The sequence below is a fragment of the Scyliorhinus canicula genome, chromosome 19, assembly GCF_902713615.1.
Source record: "Scyliorhinus canicula chromosome 19, sScyCan1.1, whole genome shotgun sequence".
NCBI classification, from domain to species: Eukaryota; Metazoa; Chordata; class Chondrichthyes; order Carcharhiniformes; family Scyliorhinidae; genus Scyliorhinus; species Scyliorhinus canicula.
In genome coordinates this window covers 9,264,663-9,287,536 of record NC_052164.1, presented here as the reverse complement: position 1 = coordinate 9,287,536, position 22,874 = coordinate 9,264,663, and the positions used below count along the sequence as shown (strand labels likewise).

General features: G+C 50.2%; 1 protein-coding gene across 1 annotated transcript in view; it reads right to left on the bottom strand.

The window, feature by feature from the left end:
* The window catches only part of lasp1 (LIM and SH3 protein 1), a 192,803-nt gene that overhangs the window by 90,106 nt on the left and 79,823 nt on the right, over window positions 1-22,874 (bottom strand). Inside the window, exon 3 of the mRNA XM_038778688.1 lies at window positions 14,468-14,552. Within this exon, the coding sequence (XP_038634616.1) occupies window positions 14,468-14,552 (85 nt within the window). The remainder of the gene's footprint in view (window positions 1-14,467; window positions 14,553-22,874) is intronic.

The window sequence follows — 22,874 nt, the reverse complement described above, 5'->3', positions numbered from 1 at the left end:
CCAAATGTTGCTTTGGTATGTCAACACTCAAGTTCCTAGGTGACCAGATCTCTCAGGAGGGTGTGTGCCCTGACACAGACAAGGTCAAGGCCATCGGCGCCATGAAGGTCCCGGAAGACAAGAAGGCGGCATTGCTCTCCCTGGGCATGGGCAATTTTCTGGCAATTTCAATGCCTCGGCCTCCTCACTGGCATTCTCAAGCTTCACGGCAATGTCTACGGTCTGCCGACATTCACAGTCGACACGGATCACAGGCCCCTGGTCCACATTATCCACAAGGACTTTAATGACATGACGCCTCGGTTGCAGCGCATCCTCCTCAAACTCAGAAGGTACGACTTTGACCTGGTCTACACGCCTGGCAAGGAGCTCATCATTGCCGATACACTGTCCCGCTCCATCACCATCATTGCCGATGCACTGTCCCGCTCCATCACCATCATTGCCGATACACTGTCCCGCTCCATCACCATCATTGCCGATACACTGTCCGCTCCATCACCATCATTGCCGATACACTGTCCCGCTCCATCACCATCATTGCCGATACACTGTCCCGCTCCATCACCATCATTGCCGATACACTGTCCCGCTCCATCAACATCATTGCCGATACACTGTCCCGCTCCATCACCATCATTGCCGATACACTGTCCCGCTCCATCACCATCATTGCCGATACACTGTCCCGCTCCATCACCATCATTGCCGATACACTGTCCCGCTCCATCACCATCATTGCCGATACACTGTCCCGCTCCATCACCATCATTGCCGATACACTGTCCCGCTCCATCACCATCATTGCCGATACACTGTCCCGCTCCATCACCATCATTGCCGATACACTGTCCCGCTCCATCACCATCATTGCCGATACACTGTCCCGCTCCATCACCATCATTGCCGATACACTGTCCCGCTCCATCACCATCATTGCCGATACACTGTCCCGCTCCATCAACCATCATTGCCGATACACTGTCCCGCTCCATCACCATCATTGCCGATACACTGTCCCGCTCCATCACCATCATTGCCGATACACTGTCCCGCTCCATCACCATCATTGCCGATACACTGTCCCGCTCCATCACCATCATTGCCGACACACTGTCCCGCTCCATCACCATCATTGCCGACACACTGTCCCGCTCCATCACCATCATTGCCGACACACTGTCCCGCTCCATCCACCATCATTGCCGACACACTGTCCCGCTCCATCACCATCATTGCCGACACACTGTCCCGCTCCATCACCAGCATTGCCGACACACTGTCCCGCTCCATCACCATCATTGCCGACACACTGTCCCGCTCCATCACCATCATTGCCGACACACTGTCCCGCTCCATCACCATCATTGCCGACACACTGTCCCGCTCCATCACCATCATTGCCGACACACTGTCCCGCTCCATCACCATCATTGCCGACACACTGTCCCGCTCCATCACCATCATTGCCGACACACTGTCCCCGCTCCATCACCATCATTGCCGACACACTGTCCCGCTCCATCACCATCATTGCCGACACACTGTCCCGCTCCATCACCATCATTGCCGACACACTGTCCCGCTCCATCACCATCATTGCCGACACACTGTCCCGCTCCATCACCATCATTGCCGACACACTGTCCCGCTCCATCACCATCATTGCCGATACACTGTCCCGCTCCATCACCATCATGCCGACACACGTCCCGCTCCATCACCATCATGGCCGACACACTGTCCCGCTCCATCACCATCAGTGCCGAACACACTGTCCCGCTCCATCACCATCATTGCCGACACACTGTCCCGCTCCATCACATCATTGCCGACACACTGTCCCGCTCCATCACCATCATTGCCGATACAATGTCCCGCTCCATCACCATCATTGCCGATATACTGTCCCCGCTCCATCACCATCATTGCCGATACACTGTCCCGCTCCATCACCATCATTGCCGATACACTGTCCCGCTCCATCACCATCATTGCCGATACACTGTCCCGCTCCATCACCATCATTGCCGATACACTGTCACGCTCCATCACCATCATTGCCGATACACTGTCCCGCTCCATCACCATCATTGCCGATACACTGTCCCGCTCCATCACCATCATTGCCGATACACTGTCCCGCTCCATCACCATCATTGCCGATACTCTGTCCCGCTCCATCACCATCATTGCCGATACGCTGTCCCGCTCCATCACCATCATTGCCGATACACTGTCCCGCTCCATCACCATCATTGCCGACACACTGTCCCGCTCCATCACCGTGCCTAGTGAACCACCGAACGTCATCCGGCAAACTGAGTCACAAATTGAGTCACAGGTGCAGCTGTGTGCTAGCACCCTCCCGGCATCTGATGTGGCTGGTTTAGCTCACAAGGCTAAATTGCTGGCTTTTAAAGCAGACCAAGCAGGCCAGCAGCACGGTTCGATTCCCGTACCAGCCTCCCCGGACAGGCGCCGGAATGTGGCGACTAGGGGCTTTTCACAGTAACTTAATTGAAGCCTACTCGTGACAATAAGCAATTTTCATTTCGAAGGTGATTCGAAACCGTGAGGAGACAGCCAAAGAGCCGCTCTTGCAGCGTGTTATGCAACACCTAGCCAATGGCTGGCAAAAAGGGCAGTGCCCTCAATTTTTCACTGTAAAGGACGACTTGACGGTGGTTGATGGTATCCTCCTCAAACTGGACCGGATTGTAATTCCACACAGTCTCCAGAGCTTGGTGCTCTGTCAAATCCATGAGGGCCACCTGGGTGTGGAAAAGTGCAGACGCAAAACCAGGCAGGCTGTCTACTGGCCCAGGATCAGCCAGGACATCGCGAACGTGGTCCTTAACTGTGCGACCTGCCAACGCTTCCAGCCAGCGCAGAGTAAGGAGACACTTCAGCAGCATGAAATCGAAACCTCTCCGGGTCCAGGTTGGCATCGACCTCTTTCATGCAAATGGCCGTGATTACTTGTTAATCATTGATTATTTTTCCAATTACCCAGAAGTCGTGAAGCTCTCACACCTCACATCTCGGACCGTCATCAAGGCCTATAAGGAGACGTTCTCCAGGCATGGTATTCCAGTCACTGCCATGAGTGACAATGGCCCGTGCTTCAGCAGCCATGAATGGTCTCTGTTTGCCCAGTCGTAACAGTTCAACACGTCACTTCCGACCTACACTATTCGCCGGCAAAAGGAAAAGTTGAGAAAGGGATGCACATAGTGAAGCAGCTCATCAGCAAGGCCCACGATCTGCGTCTGACATTCACCTTGCGCTGCTTGCATACAGGGCGACCCCACTGTCCACTGTCATGTCGCCGGCTCAACTCGTGATGAACAGGAACCTGCGAACGACACTTCCAGCCACACACGTCCCCAACCTGGATCATCTCCCAGTGCTGCAGAAGGTGCAGCAACTCCGAGACCGGCAAAAACAGGGCTATGGTGCTCATGCCACCGATTTGCCCGCGTTATCCCCGTCAGACACTGTTCGGGTCCAGATCCCTGATGGAGGCTGGTCAGCTCCAGCTGTCGTTGCTCGACAGGCTGACCCCGCTCGTATGTTGTGCGTCTGGCTGACGGTTCTGTTGTGCGACGAAACAGACGGGCACTGAGAAAAGTTGCCTGCCCGCAACCACATTCTTCTCCGTTTCTTTCTGTTGTTTTTCCAATTCCTGATACCTCGACTCCCGAGGCCACCAGTCAGGCTTCAATCCGCCCGTCAAGGTGCTGTCGGTCCCTACCACCACCTCTCCGGCGGTCGACAAGGATCAGACGCCAGAATCCAGAGACTGGACTTATGAACATTTGTTCTGCTTGCTATGTTCTCTGTTCTTGCATAGACAGCTGTTTTCACATGTACATATGTTCACATCCACTGCATGTATATATGTTAATATTGACCTAGTCTTGTAATACGTTCACATACTTCATCCAAACATAGAAAAGGGGGAGATGTTCATGATATGCAGACACACACATAATGATATACAGGCAGGCACAGACAAGCAGCTATGGACACAGAGAACAAGACATGACCAATAAGCTGGCAGGACACTCAGGGTGGGATCGGACTATAAAAGACACGAGGCAACTCACACTCCGCCTCTTTCCACTGATGAACATCTAGAGGGTCAGTCAGGGGTGTATGTACAGTATCACACCTCCAGCACGTGGCTAAGAGCTAGTCTGGTTCAGTCAGACAGAGTAACCACACTTCGGTTAGCAGAGAGTCGAACTCACAGAGAACTGTGCTAACTGTGCTAATGGTTCAATAAACCCGATTCAACTAACTTCAAGGTCTGGAGTATCTTTCTGATCTACGCTGCATCCAGTTTGCAGCCAGTGTTGTACCAGTGTACCTAACACGACACCCAGATCTCGCATTGCGAAAGGGATGATGCAGACACAATCAGGAAAGCAACAGAGCCCTTCCTGACTCTCACTCAAGACAAAGAGCACTGGAGACAACTCACAAGACTGAATAAATGTCACGAGGAAGCTGACAGACCTTATCTGAGCAGATTTTTTTTAAACCAAGTATTATAAAGTTTTTCAGAAGTGTGAGAGACAAGTGTAAAAATAAACCATGGGTTTTTGTATTTTTTAAAAATTTAGTGTACCCAATTCATTTTTTCCAATTAAGGGGCAATTTAACGTGGCCAATCCACCTACCCTGCACATCTTTGGGTTGTGGGGGTGAAACCCAAGCAAACACGAGAAGAATGTGCAAACTCCACACGGACAGTGACCCAGAGCCGGGATCGAACCTGGGACCTCGGCGCCGTGAGGCAGCAGAGCTAACCCACTGCGCCAGCATGCTGCCGGCTTTTTGTATTTATATAAATGTTCTGCGCAATGCAGCAATCTCAAATTACACCTCTTGTGCACGCTCAGAAAGGAGAAAACTAGTCAATCTGGCAAACGATGCTCATCCGAGATCTGGTGTCGTGTTAGGTACACTGGTACAACACTGGCTGCAACTGGATGCAGCTTAGATCAGAAAGATACTCCAGACCTTGAAGTTAGTTGAATCGGGATTGGTTTAGCACAGGGCTAAAGAGCTGGCTTTGAAAGCAGGCCAAGGTAGGCCAGTAGCACGGTTCAATTCCCGTACCAGCCTCCCCGAACAGGCGCCGGAATGTGGCGACTAGGGGCTTTTCACAGTAACTTCATTTGAAGCCTACTCGTGACAATAAGTGATTTTCATTTCATTTCATTTTTCATTTCATTTCGCCTCGGTGTATCTTCCTCTTCCTCCTTGCCAACCGCCGCCTGCCCCCCCCCCCCCCCCCTCCTCCCCCCTCCCCATGCACACCATAATCTCCACGAGTTGAAAGTTCCATTATACTTGGAGGACTGTGCATCTTCTCATTTCCATGTTACAAAAAAAGACAAGAAGTCGCATGAAAAAGGCATGATTGCAGAACTGAGAGGTTGTGTAATCAGGAATGGCTGAGCAGGTTGTGGCTTTTTTCTCTAGAAAGGGAAAGTTGGAGGGTGGCCTAATACATGCTTTTAAGATTATAAAAGAGATTGATCGGTGTGGAGAGGATGTGGAGAGGACGTTTCCCCTTGTGGGAGACCAAAACTAGGAACCGTCAACGTAAGATGGTCAACAAAATATCCAATAAGGAATTCAGGCTAAATTTCTTCACCCAGAGAGTAATGTGAATTTGGAGGTCATTTCCAAAAGATGTGGTTGAGGAAAATAGCCTGAAGACATTTCAGAAACAGCTCGATAAGAGAAAAAGGAACAGAAAGATGTGAAAATAGGGTTAGAGGAAAGGTTTGGGAGAGGCTCGCGTGCAGCATATGCAGCACAGCCTGTTTCTGTGGTGTTGACGGTCTGCCTGCCAGTCCAGTGGAGTTCACAATGCCACAAGCAGAAGATGGCAAGATTAGTACCAGCTGGTAGAGCAGAAGGAGATCCAACAGCCATTTGGAAAGACCGTTGTTGAAAACTCAGCTGACTCACCGCAATAAAATTCAATGTCAACTGTCGTCATAAACCACGGGTAACGTGGTGATTTGCTAATACCGCTGCTAATTAAATGACAAAGCAACAAGATCAAGAAAGCCACCAGTTCAAGCTGGTTTGTGCTCTGTTAGCTGAAGGGCCAGAGATTTATGGGTGGGTTAAAATAGGAGGTGGTGCTGGTGGTGCTGATCATCATGGGGGAAAGAGACAGCAGCGATTCCATCCCTGCTATCCTTAAAGATCCAAGTGCAAAGCATGGACAGGATTGTGTTTGATCGCGGGACTCCATACTCTCACGTAAAAAAATATTTTTTGAGCATATGGGGCAAATTTCTCAGTGGAGGAGGAGAGGAAACATGGGGCGGCACGGTAGCATAGTGGTTAGCACAATTGCTTCACAACTCCAGGGTCCCAGGTTCGATTCCCGGCTTGGGTCACTGTCTGCAGAGTCTGCACATCCTCCCCGTGTGTGCGTGGGTTTCCTCCGGGTGCTCCGGTTTCCTCCCACAGTCCAAAGATGTGCAGGTTAGGTGGATTGGCCATGATAAATTGCCCTTAGTGTCCAAAATTTCCCTTAGTGTTGGGTGTGGTTACTGGGTTATGGGGATAGGGTGGAGGTGTTGACCTTGGGTAGGGTGCTCTTTCCAGGAGCTGGTGCAGACTCGATGGGCCGAATGGCCTCCTTCTGCACTGTAAATTTATTAAACTTTTTTTTTTAAATTGTGGCCTGGCAGTTCAATCTTTTTTTTAAAATTGTTTTTATTAAAATTACCAAAATTTTTACATAACATTGAAAATAAATGAAAAATATTTAACAAAACAAGGTGGCCGCTATCATTATACAAAACAAATATACACATCATATCAACAGTCCCCCCCCCCCCACCCCGAGCCTCTCCCCTCCCCCCCCCCCCCCCCCCCCCCCCCGGATGCTGCTGCTGCTGATACTTTACTGCTCCCCTAGAAAATCAAGGAAAGTTTGCCATCCCCATCAAGGACCCTCTCAAGATAAACTTTATTTGCTCCAGGCTGAGGAACCCAGCCATATCACTAAGCCAGGTCTCCACGCTCGGGGGTTTCGAGTCCCTCCACATTAACAAGATCCGTCTCCGGGCTACTAGGGAGGCAAAGGCCAACACCTCGGCCTCTTTCGCTTCCTGCACTCCCGGATCCTCCGACACCCCAAATATCGCTATTGTTGGACTCGGCTCCATTCGCGTATCCAAAATCCTGGACATAGCCCTCGCAAAGCCCTGCCAGAATTCCTTAAGCGCCGGGCATGCCCAAAACATATGGACATGGTTCGTTGGACTCCCTGCACATCTCGCGCACCTGCCCTCCACCCCAAAAATCTTGCTCATTCTCGCCGTCGTCATGTGAGTCCGGTGCAGCACCTTAAACTGAATTAAACTGAGCCTGGCACATGATGCGGACAAATTGACAAGGTATCAGCCCACAGGCCCTCCTCTTGCACCTCGCCAAGCTCCTCCTCCCACTTGCCCTTCAGCTCCTCCACTGGGGCTTCCTCCGCCTCCTGCAGCTCCTGATACATGTCCGACACCTTCCCCTCTCCTACCCAGGTGCCAGACACAACCTGGCAGTTCAATATTATACTCTGCTTGTCAATGGTGCTCGGTGTGTGAATGGTGCTCTTCTCACAGAGCTGGCACATGCATAGTCTCGAAATAGTCACGGTCATGCTTTGAGCTCAGGACAATGGTGGCCTCCAGAGCCGTTTCTCTAGAGCTGCAATTTCAGAATCAATAAGCTGTACATCAGTCAACAATCACCACGCCATCCTTTGAAAGAGGTATGAAACAGACCTCCTGTCTGCCTTATTAATGAAGAAGGGGGACGAGAAGGTTCCGCAAACCAGATTGGTGATTTCAGTTGCCTAACTTTTGATATTATTTACCAATCCGAGAAATCCTTACAGTGCGGTTTCCCCCAGAGTTGCAATGCTCTCCCCTCACTGCCTGACTCAAAGAAAACTCTCTTTTGATAGACTGTAACTCTCAGAAGCAAGGGAGATAGCGCTGGCTACAATTAAGTATCAAATCCAGCAGTGCTGTTGGTAGGAGACCAGAATCTGCTACATTCTATCATTGCACATTTACACATTCATTGAAATTCAACAATAGCTGATTGTCCAGGAGGCACTACATCAACTGCACCATTTATTGATTCAATTATAGAGCTTCCACAGTCATGGAATAACAAACCTAATGATGTGTGAAATGTTCCATTTGTCTATATTTAACTTCTCAACTGCACAAAATAAAAATAAAATACTTTCAGGGTAATTGGTTTGAAACAGTTAAGACTTTGAATTGAATGTATTTTTAAAAAAGCACAATGAGAACCAGCACTTCAATGGAGCACAACTTGCATTTATGTAGCACCTTCAGCATAGTACAATGTTTCAGGGACAGTTACACCTTGTTTCTAGAAGACTGGTATTCACGGTAGTTGAGTCAGGAAGCCTGGATGTTGTTCCATGGGGAGTGAGCTGCTCTCAGAATTGTAACTTTTCTTAACCATGGCTCATTCCGAAGACACTTGAATATTCAGACTTCCACATGGATTGGGCTGTGTGACGGCACCTGGAGTGAAACTGTGTTTTCTTGAGTGGCTGCCCGATTCATTGGCTCTGCTTCAGGTTTATAAAAGTGCATGGAGCCCAACATTCCAAATATGGCATGAAAAGGTGCCCAGTTGAAAAGGAAAACCCTAATCATAGAATCCCTACAGTACAGCAGGAAGTAAGAAGTCTTACAACACCAGGTTAAAGTCCAACAGGATTGTTTCAAACACTAGCTTTCAGAGCACTGCTCCGAAAGATGCTCTGGCATCTTTGAATTTGTCTATATATATGTTTCTGGAACATACCTCTTAATTCACCTGAGAAAGGAGCAGTGCTCCGATAGCTAGTGTTTGAAACAAACCTGTTGGACTTTAACCTGGTGTTGTAAGACTTCTACTGTGCTCACCCCAGTCCAACGCCGGCATTTCAACATCATGTACAGAAGGAAGCCATACGGCCCATCGAGTCTGCATCGACCCGCCTGACAAAGCATCCTACCACACACCCCCCGCCACCCTATCACCCTAACCCTAACCCTAACCCAACCTTTGGACACAAAGAGGAAATTGATCATGGCCAATCCACCTAATCTGCACATCTTTGGACTGTGGGGGGAAACCGGGGCACCCGGAGGAAACCCACGCACACACAGGGAGAAAGTGCCGACTCCACACAGACAGTCACCCGAGGTCGGAATCAAACCCGGGCTCCCTGGCGCTGTGAGACTGCTGTGCTAACCACTGCGCCACCGTTAAAGAGTTTATGGGGTCCCCCTTTTAGACGAACATGAATTATCTCACAGCACGATTGCAAAGAGCAGGAAAGTTTGCCGCAGCATCCTCAACCAAAACCTAAAAACAAATGTTCTGATTGTTTATCACAGTGCTGATTGTGGAACTTTGCTGTGCACAAACTGCTACATTTCTGACATTACGACAGCAAGGACACCAAGAAAAAAAAGTTAATTTCTTTCTTTATTACCATTAAGGCAAAAAAGCATCTAAACAAAGCTCTATTTGTATAGGTTTGTAGTCACTCTGACTTTCTAGTAAATGTTTGCTTATTGTTTCCTTCTGATGGACCACATTGTATATTCAAATTGGGAGGAATTTAATGTCCTTCATTAAGTGGTTGGATTACCCAGTTAGGGTTACCAAGTCGAGTTGGATGAGTTCGGAGATGATATTTCATCACACAACCTACCCATTCCCACACCTGGTGACCCTCCACCTATCCTGTGCTCTGCCTTTGGCACCCCACATGTCAGTCCCTATTGATCCCTGCCTTCCCACAATAACTGAAAAGCAAATTGTCTGTTTACCCAGTGGGAAAACAGATTCAGCAAAGCCCAGCACAGCCAGCACCTTCAGCAAAGCCCGACACAGCCAGCACCTTCAGCAAAGCCCGGCACAGCAGCACCTTCAGCAAAGCCCGGCACAGCCAGCACCTTCAGCAAAGCTCGGCACAGCCAGCACCTTCAGCAAAGCCCGGCACAGCCAGCACCTTCAGCAAAACCCAGCACAGCCAGCACCTTCAGCAAAGCCCACACAGCCAGCACCTTCAGCAACCCACAAACAGCCAGCACCTTCAGCAAAGCCCGGCACAGCCAGCACCTTCAGCAAAGCCCGGCACAGCCAGCACCTTCAGCAAACCACAGCCAGCACCTTCAGCACAGCCCGGCACAGCCAGCACCTTCAGCAAAGCCCACACAGCCAGCACCTTCAGCACAGCCCCACACAGCAGCACCTTCAGCAAACCGCACACAGCCAGCACCTTCAGCAAACCCCACACAGCCAGCACCTCCAGCAAAGATCGGCACAGCCAGCACCTTCAGCTAAGCCCAACACAGCCAGCACCTCCAGCAAAGCCCAACACAGCCAGCACCTTCAGCAAACCCCACACAGCCAGCACCTTCAGCAAACCCCACACAGCCAGCACCTCCAGCAAAGATCGGCACAGCCAGCACCTTCAGCTAAGCCCAACACAGCCAGCACCTCCAGCAAAGCCCAACACAGCCAGCACCTTCAGCAAAGCCCACCACAGCCAGCACCTTCAGCAAACCACAGCCAGCACCTTCAGCAAAGCCCGGCACAGCCAGCACCTTCAGCAAAGCCCGGCACAGCCAGCACCTTCAGCAAAGCCCGGCACAGCCAGCACCTTCAGCAAAGCCCGACACAGCCAGCACCTTCAGCAAAGCCCGGCACAGCCAGCACCTTCAGCAAAGCCCGGCACAGCCAGCACCTTCAGCAAAGCTCAGCACCGCCAGCACCTTCAGCAAAGCCCAGCACAGCCAGCACCTTCAGCAAAGCCCAGCACAGCCAGCACCTTCAGCAAACCCCACACAGCCAGCACCTTCAGCAAAGCCCAACACAGCCAGCACCTTCAGCAAAGCTCGGCACAGCCAGCACCTTCAGCAAAGCCCGGCACAGCCAGCACCTTCAGCACAGCCCGGCACAGCCAGCACCTTCAGCAAACCACAGCCAGCACCTTCAGCAAAGCCCAACACAGCCAGCACCTTCAGCAAAGCCCAACACAGCCAGCACCTTCAGCAAAGCCCAACACAGCCAGCACCTTCAGCAAACCACAGCCAGCACCTTCAGCAAAGCCCAACACAGCCAGCACCTTCAGCAAAGCCCGGCACAGCCAGCACCTTCAGCAAAGCCCGGCACAGCCAGCACCTTCAGCAAAGCCCAACACAGCAGCACCTTCAGCAAACCACAGCCAGCACCTTCAGCAAAGCCCACACAGCAGCACCTTCAGCACACCCCACACAGCCAGCACCTTCAGCAAAGCCCGGCACAGCCAGCACCTTCAGCAAAGCCCAGCACAGCCAGCACCTTCAGCAAAGCCCAGCACAGCCAGCACCTTCAGCAAACCACAGCCAGCACCTTCAGCAAAACCCAGCACAGCCAGCACCTTCAGCAAAGCCCAACACAGCCAGCACCTTCAACAAAGCCCGACACAGCAGCACCTCCAGCAAAGCCCACACAGCAGCACCTTCAGCAAAGCCCAGCACAGCCAGCACCTTCAGCAAAGCCCGGCACAGCCAGCACCTTCAGCAAAGCCCGGCACAGCCAGCACCTTCAGCAAAGCCCAACACAGCCAGCACCTTCAGCAAAGCCCGACACAGCCAGCACCTTCAGCAAAGCCCGGCACAGCCAGCACCTTCAGCAAAGCCCGGCACAGCCAGCACCTTCAGCAAAGCCCGACACAGCCAGCACCTTCAGCAAAGCCCAGCATAGCCAGCACCTTCAGCAAAGCCCGGCACAGCCAGCACCTTCAGCAAAGCCCAACACAGCTAGCACCTTCAGCAAACCACAGCCAGCACCTCCAGCAAAGCCCAACACAGCCAGCACCTTCAGCAAAGCCCGGCACAGCCAGCACCTTCAGCAAAGCCCAACACAGCAGCACCTTCAGCAAACCACAGCCAGCACCTTCAGCAAAGCCCAGCATAGCCAGCACCTTCAGCAACCCACACACAGCAGCACCTTCAGCAAACCCCACACAGCCAGCACCTTCAGCAAAGCCGCACAGCCAGCACCTTCAGCTAAGCCCACACAGCCAGCACCTTCAGCAAAGCCCACACAGCAGCACCTTCAGCAAACCACAGCCAGCACCTTCAGCAAACCACAGCCAGCACCTTCAGCAAAGCCCGGCACAGCCAGCACCTTCAGCAAAGCCCACACATCCAGCACCTTCAGCAAAGCCCGGCACAGCCAGCACCTTCAGCAAAGCCCGGCACAGCCAGCACCTTCAGCAAAGCCCAACACAGCCAGCACCTTCAGCAAACCACAGCCAGCACCTTCAGCAAACCCCACACAGCAGCACCTTCAGCAAAGCCCGGCACAGCCAGCACCTTCAGCAAAGCCGCACAGCCTGCACCTTCAGCAAAGCCCAACACATCCAGCACCTTCAGCAAAGCCCGGCACAGCCAGCACCTTCAGCAAAGCCCAGCACAGCCAGCACCTTCAGCAAAGCCCGGCACAGCCAGCACCTTCAGCAAACCCCACACAGCAGCACCTTCAGCAAAGCCCGGCACAGCCAGCACCTTCAGCAAACCCCACACAGCCAGCACCTTCAGCAAAGCCCAACACATCCAGCACCTTCAGCAAAGCCCGGCACAGCCAGCACCTTCAGCAAAGCCCAGCACAGCCAGCACCTTCAGCAAAGCCCGGCACAGCCAGCACCTTCAGCAAAGCCCGGCACAGCCAGCACCTTCAGCAAAGCCCAACACAGCCAGCACCTTCAGCAAACCACAGCCAGCACCTTCAGCAACCCACACACAGCAGCACCTTCAGCAAACCCCACACAGCCAGCACCTTCAGCAAAGCCGCACAGCCAGCACCTTCAGCAAAGCCCAACACAGCCAGCACCTTCAGCAAAGCCCAGCACAGCCAGCACCTTCAGCAAAGCCCACCACAGCCAGCACCTTCAGCAAACCACAGCCAGCACCTTCAGCAAAGCCCGGCACAGCCAGCACCTTCAGCACAGCCCACACAGCCAGCACCTTCAGCAAAGCCCAACACAGCCAGCACCTTCAGCAAACCACAGCCAGCACCTTCAGCAAAGCCCGGCACAGCCAGCACCTTCAGCAAAGCCCGGCACAGCCAGCACCTTCAGCAAACCCCACACAGCAGCACCTTCAGCAAAGCCCGGCACAGCCAGCACCTTCAGCAAAGCCCAGCACAGCCAGCACCTTCAGCAAAGCCCGACACAGCCAGCACCTTCAGCAAACCACAGCCAGCACCTTCAGCAACCCACACACAGCCAGCACCTTCAGCAAAGCCCACACAGCCAGCACCTTCAGCAAACCACAGCCAGCACCTTCAGCACAGCCCACACAGCCAACACCTTCAGCAAACCACAGCCAGCACCTTCAGCAAACCCCACACAGCAGCACCTTCAGCAAACCCCACACAGCAGCACCTTCAGCAAACCCCACACAGCCAGCACCTTCAGCAAAGCCCGGCACAGCCAGCACCTTCAGCAAAGCCCGGCACAGCCAGCACCTTCAGCAAAGCCCAGCACAGCCAGCACCTTCAGCAACCCACACACAGCCAGCACCTTCAGCAAAGCCCAGCACAGCCAGCACCTTCAGCAAAGCCCGGCACAGCCAGCACCTTCAGCAAACCACAGCCAGCACCTTCAGCACAGCCCCACACAGCCAGCACCTTCAGCAAAACCCAACACAGCCAGCACCTTCAGCAAACCCCACACAGCCAGCACCTTCAGCACAGCCCACACAGCCAGCACCTTCAGCAAACCACAGCCAGCACCTTCAGCAAACCCCACACAGCAGTACCTTCAGCAAACCCCACACAGCCAGCACCTTCAGCAAAGCCCGGCACAGCCAGCACCTTCAGCAAACCACAGCCAGCACCTTCAGCAAAGCCCACACAGCCAGCATCTTCAGCAAAGCCCAGCACAGCCAGCACCTTCAGCAAAGTTCGACACAGCCAGCACCTTCAGCAAAGCCCAGCACAGTCAGCACCTTCAGCAAAGCCCGGCACAGCCAGCACCTTCAGCAAACCACAGCCGGCACCTTCAGCAAAGCCTAACACAGCCAGCACCTTCAGCAAAGCCTAACACAGCCAGCACCTTCAGCAAAGCCCAACACAGCCAGCACCTTCAGCAAAGCCCGGCACAGCCAGCACCTTCTGCCGCCTACCAGGCACGCCTGTCCAGTGACAGGGGGAGGATAGCAAGCAATTCCAAGCTGCGAGAGTGATTTCCGACAAGCTGGTGTTTGTAAGGATGTCAGTGACCTGAAACATTAACTCTGCTTCTCTCTCATCACAAATGCCACCTGACCAGCTGACTGTTTCCACCATTTTCTGATTTTTATTTCCGATTTCTGAACAATTTCACTTTTCTCTCCGTGTTACTTACTTGACTTTGCAGCTTGCTCTGTTTTTTCAGCCGCAGGTTTTCGGGGGTATCTGCGACAGCAGTGAAGGATGATTTTGGGTAGTGCCTGGGGGGGGGGAGAGGGAGAACAAAAATACCAATGAATAAACTTTCTGTTTCTATGTTTATATATTTATTCTCACAAGATTTAACCCCATTAACAAAGCAAGCAATGGAACCCAGTGAAATTTGTCAAGTAAGCGACGGGTACTTCCACTCTGATCGAAGAGTCTGTGATGTTAGGACAATCCTGGTTTATAAATTAACAATACCTCAGTCAAGAATTGTGATTTGCACCAATAATAAGAGAGGCTGAAACGTGATTAGAGCAAGATAAAGGCCATTCGCTCCATTGCATCCAGATTCCAGCCACAATGGTTGGTTTTAGACCCCCCCCCCACCCCACATTCTTCTCACAACCACCAAATGTACATTCAACTTTGCAGCAAAAGGTAAATTTGCCTTCATAAGAGTCGTGAAGCAAGAGCCTCCCAACTGGAAGCTTCGCGGAATCCAAACAAAGCCGCCAGGTATTGGTGGCACATACTTTGGTAATTGCTGGGAACGTTCCTGTAAGCATAAACATTAACACAACATTGTACATTCAGAAAACATGTCCCAGCCATGGACACTCCTGCCTCTCCGTGTAGGCGACATTTCCTCCATGTCCGGTCCAATATTTATCCCTCTAACCGCTCTGATCATCATCACATTGCTGTTTGTGGGACTTACGATGCACTGATATAATGTTGCTGACATAACAACAGTATCACACTTCAGAAAACACCTACTTGGCTGATGAGCGCTCTGGGAACTCCCGAGATCTTAAAAGTTTGTATAAAAGTACTACTTCTTCCTTCGAGGAGTACGGATCTACTGACGTACATTGACACAAGCCCAAACTGCTCCTAATTGTTAGACAGGCTCCAAATAGCCTATTGCAAAGAACACTGTCTCTGTAAGAGATCCCTAGGCTGTGGGGCCTCCTCAATCAGATCGCTTGCTTGTCATTAGGTTTCTGAATTTGTAGACATATTCAGCAAAGGAGGCCACTCAGCCCCTCGAGCCTGCTCCATCATTGAATCAGATAACAACTGATTGCATCTTAACTCCTATCTACCCACCTTGGCTCCTTAACCTTTAATAATCTAATGCCCTTCCCCAACAAAGGTCCTTCAATTTCGGTTTTAACATTTTCAATTGCCCCCCCCCCCCCGCGCCACCCTCAGCAGCGTTTTGGGGGGGGAAAGTGACCCCCCCCCCCCCCCCCCCCCGCGCCACCCTCAGCAGCGTTTTGGGGGGGGGGAAAGTGACCCCCCCCCCCGCGCCACCCTCAGCAGCGTTTTGGGGGGGGGGAAAAGTGATTCGAATATTTCCACTGCCTTTTGTGCGTGAAGGAATGTTTTCTGAAACCTCCCCAAACAGGTGCTGGAATGTGGCGACTAGGGGCTTTCCATTTAACTTCATTGAAGCCGACTTGTGACAATAAGCAATTTATTATTATTATTAACAGCTGAGTTCTAATTGAAGTTGTATTCCCTTGGTCTTGACTCCCGTAATATCAGCACATTATTTCTAATACTGTGCAAGAACGTTTTGACATGGTTTACGTTTGGGCAACCAAGTACCCAATGGCCGGTGTCCCTAAAAGAACATTCATATTTCATAGAAAAGTTTGAAAACAACTAGGGTGGGATTTCCTGGCCCTTCACGTTGGCCGGATCTTCTCGTCCCACTGAAGGAAAGTGGAGTTGAAGCCCAAGGTCAGGCGTGATCCTGTTGAAAAATGGAGCAGGCTTGATGGGCCGAATGGTCCACTCCTGCACCTATTTCTTATGCTTTCTAGTGCAAAATCTTTTTTTGGTTATTGACAATGGGAACAGAACATGCCTATGGTGAATCATCCAACGTTGGCCATTTGGGGACAGTCAACGTAACGCTCAAAGTATTCCAGAGAAACACAAAAGAAAACAGATTTTTCATTCCCTCCCCCCACCCCACAATAATCTCATTGAAAACATATGTCTGTGGTTTTGCAAATCAAGAACATTGCCCAATAGCTTCAACTTTCAACTGAAAGAGGAAGGGGGAAATTAATGTTTATTTAATCTTATTTTAGAGTGAGGAAAGTTTTTTTAAAATAAATTTAGAGTACCCAATTCATATTTTCCAATTAAGGGGCAATTTAGCATGGCCAATCTACCTACTCTGCATATTGTTGGGTTGTGGGGGCGAAACCTACGCAGACACGGGGAGAATGTGCAAATTCCACACGGACAGTGACCCAGAGCCGGAATCAGACCTGGGACCTCGGCGCCTTGAGGCAGAGTGAAATGAAAATTAAAAAATGAAAATTGCTTATTGTCACAAGTAGGCTTCAAATGAAGATACTGTGAAAAGCCCCTAGTCGCCACATTCCGGCACCTGTTCGGGAGGCTGGTACGGGAATTGAACCGTGCTGCTGGCCTGCCTTGGTCTGCTTTCAAAGCCAGCGATTTAGCCCTGTGCTAAACCAGCCCAGAGTGCTAACCACTACACCACTAGAGTGAGGAAAGTTGACCACATTGTCACATTCAGTGTTATATTTTGTTCAGTTTAATACTGCAGAAATTGGCAGAACACCTTGGCTGATTGATTCAGTCCGGAGGTACAGACTTCTCCCTGCCTGGGATTCTTCCCAATTAAAAACCTGAGGTTATATTGTAACTGGGGGCCTCAGCTCATGTGCAGTGGTGAATTTAACCTTACCTGGCTGAACCCCCGCAGGAACACAGTGTACAATGGGGGCAATCACCAATTCTCGTGTCATTTGTGGCTCAGTGGGTAGAATTAAATGTTCAACAGCAAAGGGTTGTGGGTTCAAATGTCAATCCAGGGATTTGAGTGTATAATGCTGGCTGACATTCACAGCAATGCTGAGGGAGGGTCTTACTGTCAGGAGGTGCCTAGTCTTGTCTGAGCCATTAAAGCAAAGCCCCAGGGTTTCTGGTGATGTCACGCAAGAGCAGGTCGCACAATAGGCAGTTCCCGCCAGAGTCCTGTTCTTCGGATCCTTTTTTGCCCCATATGCGGGAAATTTTTGTGGTCAAACCCGGTCTGCCAAACTTTGTAAAAAAGTTAATGGCAGAATTATGTCGAAGGTTTTGTCGAAGAAGCATGCTGGTTAGAGGGCTCAGGCCGATAGTCTGGTGAGGGAGTCGGAGGGAGGGACGATGGCGGGCGATGCCGCACCCATTACAGTAGACATGCTGGTTTAGCTCACGCAGCTAAATCGCTGGCTTTTAAAGCAGGCCAGCAGCACGGTTCGATTCCCGTACCAGCCTCCCCGGACAGGCGCCGGAATGTGGCGACTAGGGGCTTTTCAAGCCTAATCGTGGCAATAAGCGATTTTCATTTCATTTCATGCTGACTGTGGTGATGGCGCCAGAGTTTGAGAAGGTTGGGCTACAAAATGGACAAGCAGTTTGGTCGGCAAGGCCAGTAGCTGAGGGCATGCTTCATTGAAGACGCATTAGGCCCGATCAAACAACAGTTGGGAAAGACATCAAACTCTGTGAGGGAGCAAGGCGGAACGCTGAAGGGTGTGGAGGAGGCCTAGTCACAGCATGAAGGGTGCCTCGCCTCACTGGAAGCGGAAATACTGCTCGTGGATGAGAAGAATAAGGAACTGACAGCAAAAGTGGAGAACCTGGAGAATTGGTCGAGCCGGCAAAGCCTCAGGATTGAAGGGTTGTGAGGGCAACACGGCAGCGCAGTGATTAGCACTGCTGCCTCACGGCACCGAGGACCCAGGTTCGAATCACGACCCCGGGTCACTGTGCAATTTAGCGTGGCCAATCCACCTACCCTGCACACCTTTTGGGTTGTGGGGGTGAGACCCACGCAGACACGGGGAGAATGTGCTAACTCCACACGGCCAGTGACCCAGGGCCGGGATCGAACCCGGGTCCTCAGCGCCGTAGGCAGCAGTGCTAACCACTGTGCCACCGTGCAGCCTATTTCCCTTGCTAGTAGATCCTAGAATCCCCACAGTGCAGGAGGCCATTCAGCCCATCAAGTCATTTCACAGTGCTCAGCAAAGGTTTATACCAACAAAAAGGAAGGACGGAAGAAAGAGGGAAAATCGACCGTGGATATCTAAGGAAATAAGGGAGAGTATCAAATTGAAGGAAAAAGCATATAAAGCGGCAAAGATTGCTGGGAGATTAGAGGACTGGGAAATCTTTAGGGGGCAACAGAAAGCTACTAAAAAAGCTATAAAGAAGAGTAAGATAGAGTATGAGAGTAAACTTGCTCAGAATATAAAAACAGACAGTAAAAGTTTTTACAAATATATAAGACAAAAAAGAGTGGCTAAGGTAAATATTGGTCCTTTAGAGGATGAGAAGGGAGTTTTAATAATGGGAAATGAGGAAATGGCTGAGGAACTGAACAGGTTTTTTGGGTCGGTCTTCACAGTGGAAGACACAAATAACATGCCAGCGACTGATAGAAATGAGGCTATGACAGGTGAGGACCTTGAGAGGATTGTTATCACTAAGGAGGGAGTGATGGGCAAGCTAATGGGGCTAAAGGTAGACAAGTCTCCTGGCCCTGATGGAATGCATCCCAGAGTGCTAAAAGAGATGGCTAGGGAAATTGCAGATGCACTAGTGATAATTTACCGAAATTCACTAGACTCTGGGGTGGTCCCGGTGGATTGGAAATTAGCAAACGTGATGCCACTGTTTAAAAAAGGAGGTAGGCAGAAAGCAGGAAATTATAGGCCAGTGAGTTTAACTTCGGTAATAGGGAAGATGCTGGAATCTATCATCAAGGAAGAAATTGCGAGGCATCTGGATAGAAATTGTCCCATTGGGCAGACGCAGCATGGGTTCGTAAAAGGCAGGTCATGCCTAACTAATTTAGTGGAATTTTTTGAGGACATTACCAGTGCAGTAGATAACGGGGAGCCGATGGATGTGGTATATCTGGATTTCCAGAAAGCCTTTGACAAGGTGCCACACAAAAGGTTGCTGCATAAGATAAAGATGCATGGCATTAAGGGTAAAGTAGTAGCATGGATAGAGGATTGGTTAATTAATAGAAAGCAAAGAGTTGGGATAAATGGGTGTTTCTCTGGTTGGCAATCAGTAGCTAGTGGTGTCCCTCAGGGATCCGTGTTGGGCCCACAATTGTTCACAATTTACATTGATGATTTGGAGTTGGGGACCAAGGGCAATGTGTCCAAGTTTGCAGATGACACTAAGATGAGTGGTAAAGCGAAAAGTGCAGAGGATACTGGAAGTCTGCAGAGGGATTTGGACAGGTTAAGTGAATGGGCTCGGGTCTGGCAGATGGAATACAATGTTGACAAATGTGAGGTTATCCATTTTGGTAGGAATAACAGCAAACTGGATTATTATTTAAACGATAAAATATTAAAGCATGCCGCTGTTCAGAGAGACTTGGGTATGCTAGTGCATGAGTCACAGAAGGTTGGTTTACAAGTGCAACAGGTGATTAAGAAGGCAAATGGAATTTTGTCCTTCATTGCTAGAGGGATGGAGTTTAAGACTAGGGAGGTTATGTTGCAATTGTATAAGGTGTTGGTGCGGCCACACCTGGAGTATTGTGTTCAGTTTTGGTCTCCTTACTTGAGAAAGGACGTACTGGCGCTGGAGGGTGTGCAGAGGAGATTCACTAGGTTAATCCCAGAGCTGAAGGGGTTGGATTATGAGGAGAGGTTGAGTAGACTGGGACTGTACTTGTTGGAATATAGAAGGATGAGGGGGGATCTTATAGAAACATTTAAAATTATGAAGGGAATAGATAGGATAGATGCGGGCAGGTTGTTTCCACTGGCGGGTGACAGCAGAACTAGGGGGCATAGCCTCAAAATAAGGGGAAGTAGATTTAGGACTGAGTTTAGGAGGAACTTCTTCACCCAAAGGGTTGTGAATCTATGGAATTCCTTGCCCAGTGAAGCAGTTGAGGCTCCTTCATTACATGTTTTTAAGGTAAAGATAGATAGTTTTTTGAAGAATAAATGGATTAAGGGTTATGGTGTTCGGGCCGGAAAGTGGAGCTGAGTCCACAAAAGATCAGCCATGATCTAATTGAATGGCGGAGCAGGCTCGAGGGGCCAGATGGCCTACTCCTGCTCCTAGTTCTTATGTTCTTATGTTCTTATGTAAGTCTGCCCACACATCCATTCTATCCCCAAAACCCCGCCTAACCTTTTGGGCACAAAGGGGCAATTTGAGAAAGTGCAAACCCACAAAGACAGTCACCCAAGGCCGGAATTGAACCCGGGTCCCTGGAGCTGTGAGGCAGCAGTGCTAACCACTATGCCACCGTGCCGTAGTCGGGGAATAAGAAGTCTTAATTAGCCCAATTGAGTTATTCTTGACAGATGGTCAAAGAGTTCTATTTTCTTCTCCAGCTCGAGCAACAAAAACAAAAAAAAAAGCATTAAAAGATTTATTTTAAAAGACTTTTTTTAATGCCGTGGTTACATTTCTCATGGGTTTGCTTTATCATTAATTCCTTAATCATTAATTCCTTAAACTCTAGGGAAGTCCTGGGCAAGTTGGGGGGGGGGGGGGGGGGGGGGGACACATCAGCAATGAACCAAATTCAGAAGCAAATAATGTTTCCCTGGTGGATAGAGATGAAGTGGAACAAGCGTTTGCCAGAACCCCAGACCCGGGATAGGAGATTCCAAAACTACATTTTGAAGCGTGGTTTTGCAGTCACTGTCTTTCAGCTACTGTCCCCCGAGTGAGGCATCGCATCTTTCATGGTTTTATATCGTTCTGCATTTGTTCTGCTTGTTTACCGATCACACCTCCTGATATCCACAAACACAGGTATAAGTCCAAGGGGATGCCATCTGTCGTTTGCAGCTTGAATACAATCAATAATTAATAAAGTTGCTGCTTTCCCTGACTCCACTGAAACATTCATGAGTTTACAAGTCTAGTGGAACCACTCATGAAAGTAAATACATTGACAAGGGCTACACTCGATCCCCAGTGTGGAAGGAAAAGGAATGAGACGGGGTCCCTGCTCCCAAGTGGAATCCAAAGTTTCCTGATGGGGAATTATAGCCTGTACGCGGGGATGTCAAATGAATACAGGGTCCGGTTCAGCGCTGAGACCCTCTGCAATTAAGATACCTCTTTGATAGCCCCTTAACCTGAGGTGTGAAAAATGGCTGCTTGGGCAAGATACTGGAGGACATGTGGCAGCACTAGGAACTGTACTCCAGGACATGTCAGTGTCCTCAGGGAAGGAGGTGGGTGGGGCGAGATAGGAAAAGGAGAGGGGGATGGGTGACAGGAAGAAAAACAGCATTGCTGTAGAAATCCTCATTAGCAAGGTCCAATAGTTTCAACTCATAGAACATTACAGCGCAGTACAGGCCCTCCGGTCCTCGATGTTGCGCCGACCTGTGAAACCACTCTAAAGCCCATCTACACTATTCCCTTATCATCCATATGTTTATCCAATGACCATTTGAATGCCCTTAGTGTTGGCGAGTCCACTACTGTTGCAGGCAGGGCATTCCACGCCCTTACTACTCTCTGAGTAAAGAACCTACCTCTGACATCTGTCCTATATCTATCTCCCCTCAATTTAAAGCTATGACCCCTCATGCTAGACATCACCATCCAAGGAAAAAGGCTCTCACTGTCCACCCTATCTAATCCTCTGATCATCTTGTATGCCTCAATTAAGTCACCTCTTAACCTTCTTCTCTCCAACGAAAACAGCCTCAAGTCCCTCAGCCTTTCCTCATAAGATCTTCCCTCCATATCAGGCAACATCCTGGTAAATCTCCTCTGCACCCTTTCCAATGCTTCCACATCCTTCCTATAATGCGGCGACCAGAATTGCACGCAATACTCCAAATGCGGCCGCTCCAAAGTTTTTTACAGCTGTAACATGACCTCATGGCTCTGAAACTCAATCCCTCTACCAATAAAAGCTAACACCTTCTTAACAACCCTCTCAACCTGGGCATAGAACGTACAGCACAGAACAGGCCCTTCGGCCCTCGATGTTGTGCCAAGCTTTGTCCGAAACCAAGATCAAGCTATCCCACTCCCTGTCATTCTGGTGTGCTCCATGTGCCTATCCAATAACTGCTTGAGTTCCTAAAGTGTCCGACTCCACTATCACAGCAGGCAGTCCATTTCACACCCTAACCATTCTCTGAGTAAAGAACCTACCTCGAATGCAAAGGGATAATGTTAAGGAGGACGGGAAAAGGAACTGGGAACCAACACATCTTGTAAACAGAGTGGTGACACTAGTGTCCAGGGCTGTATGTATTTTTTTTTTTAAACTCACTCCCAGGATGTGGCCATCTCTGGCAAGGCTGCCATTTATTGCTCACCTTCAT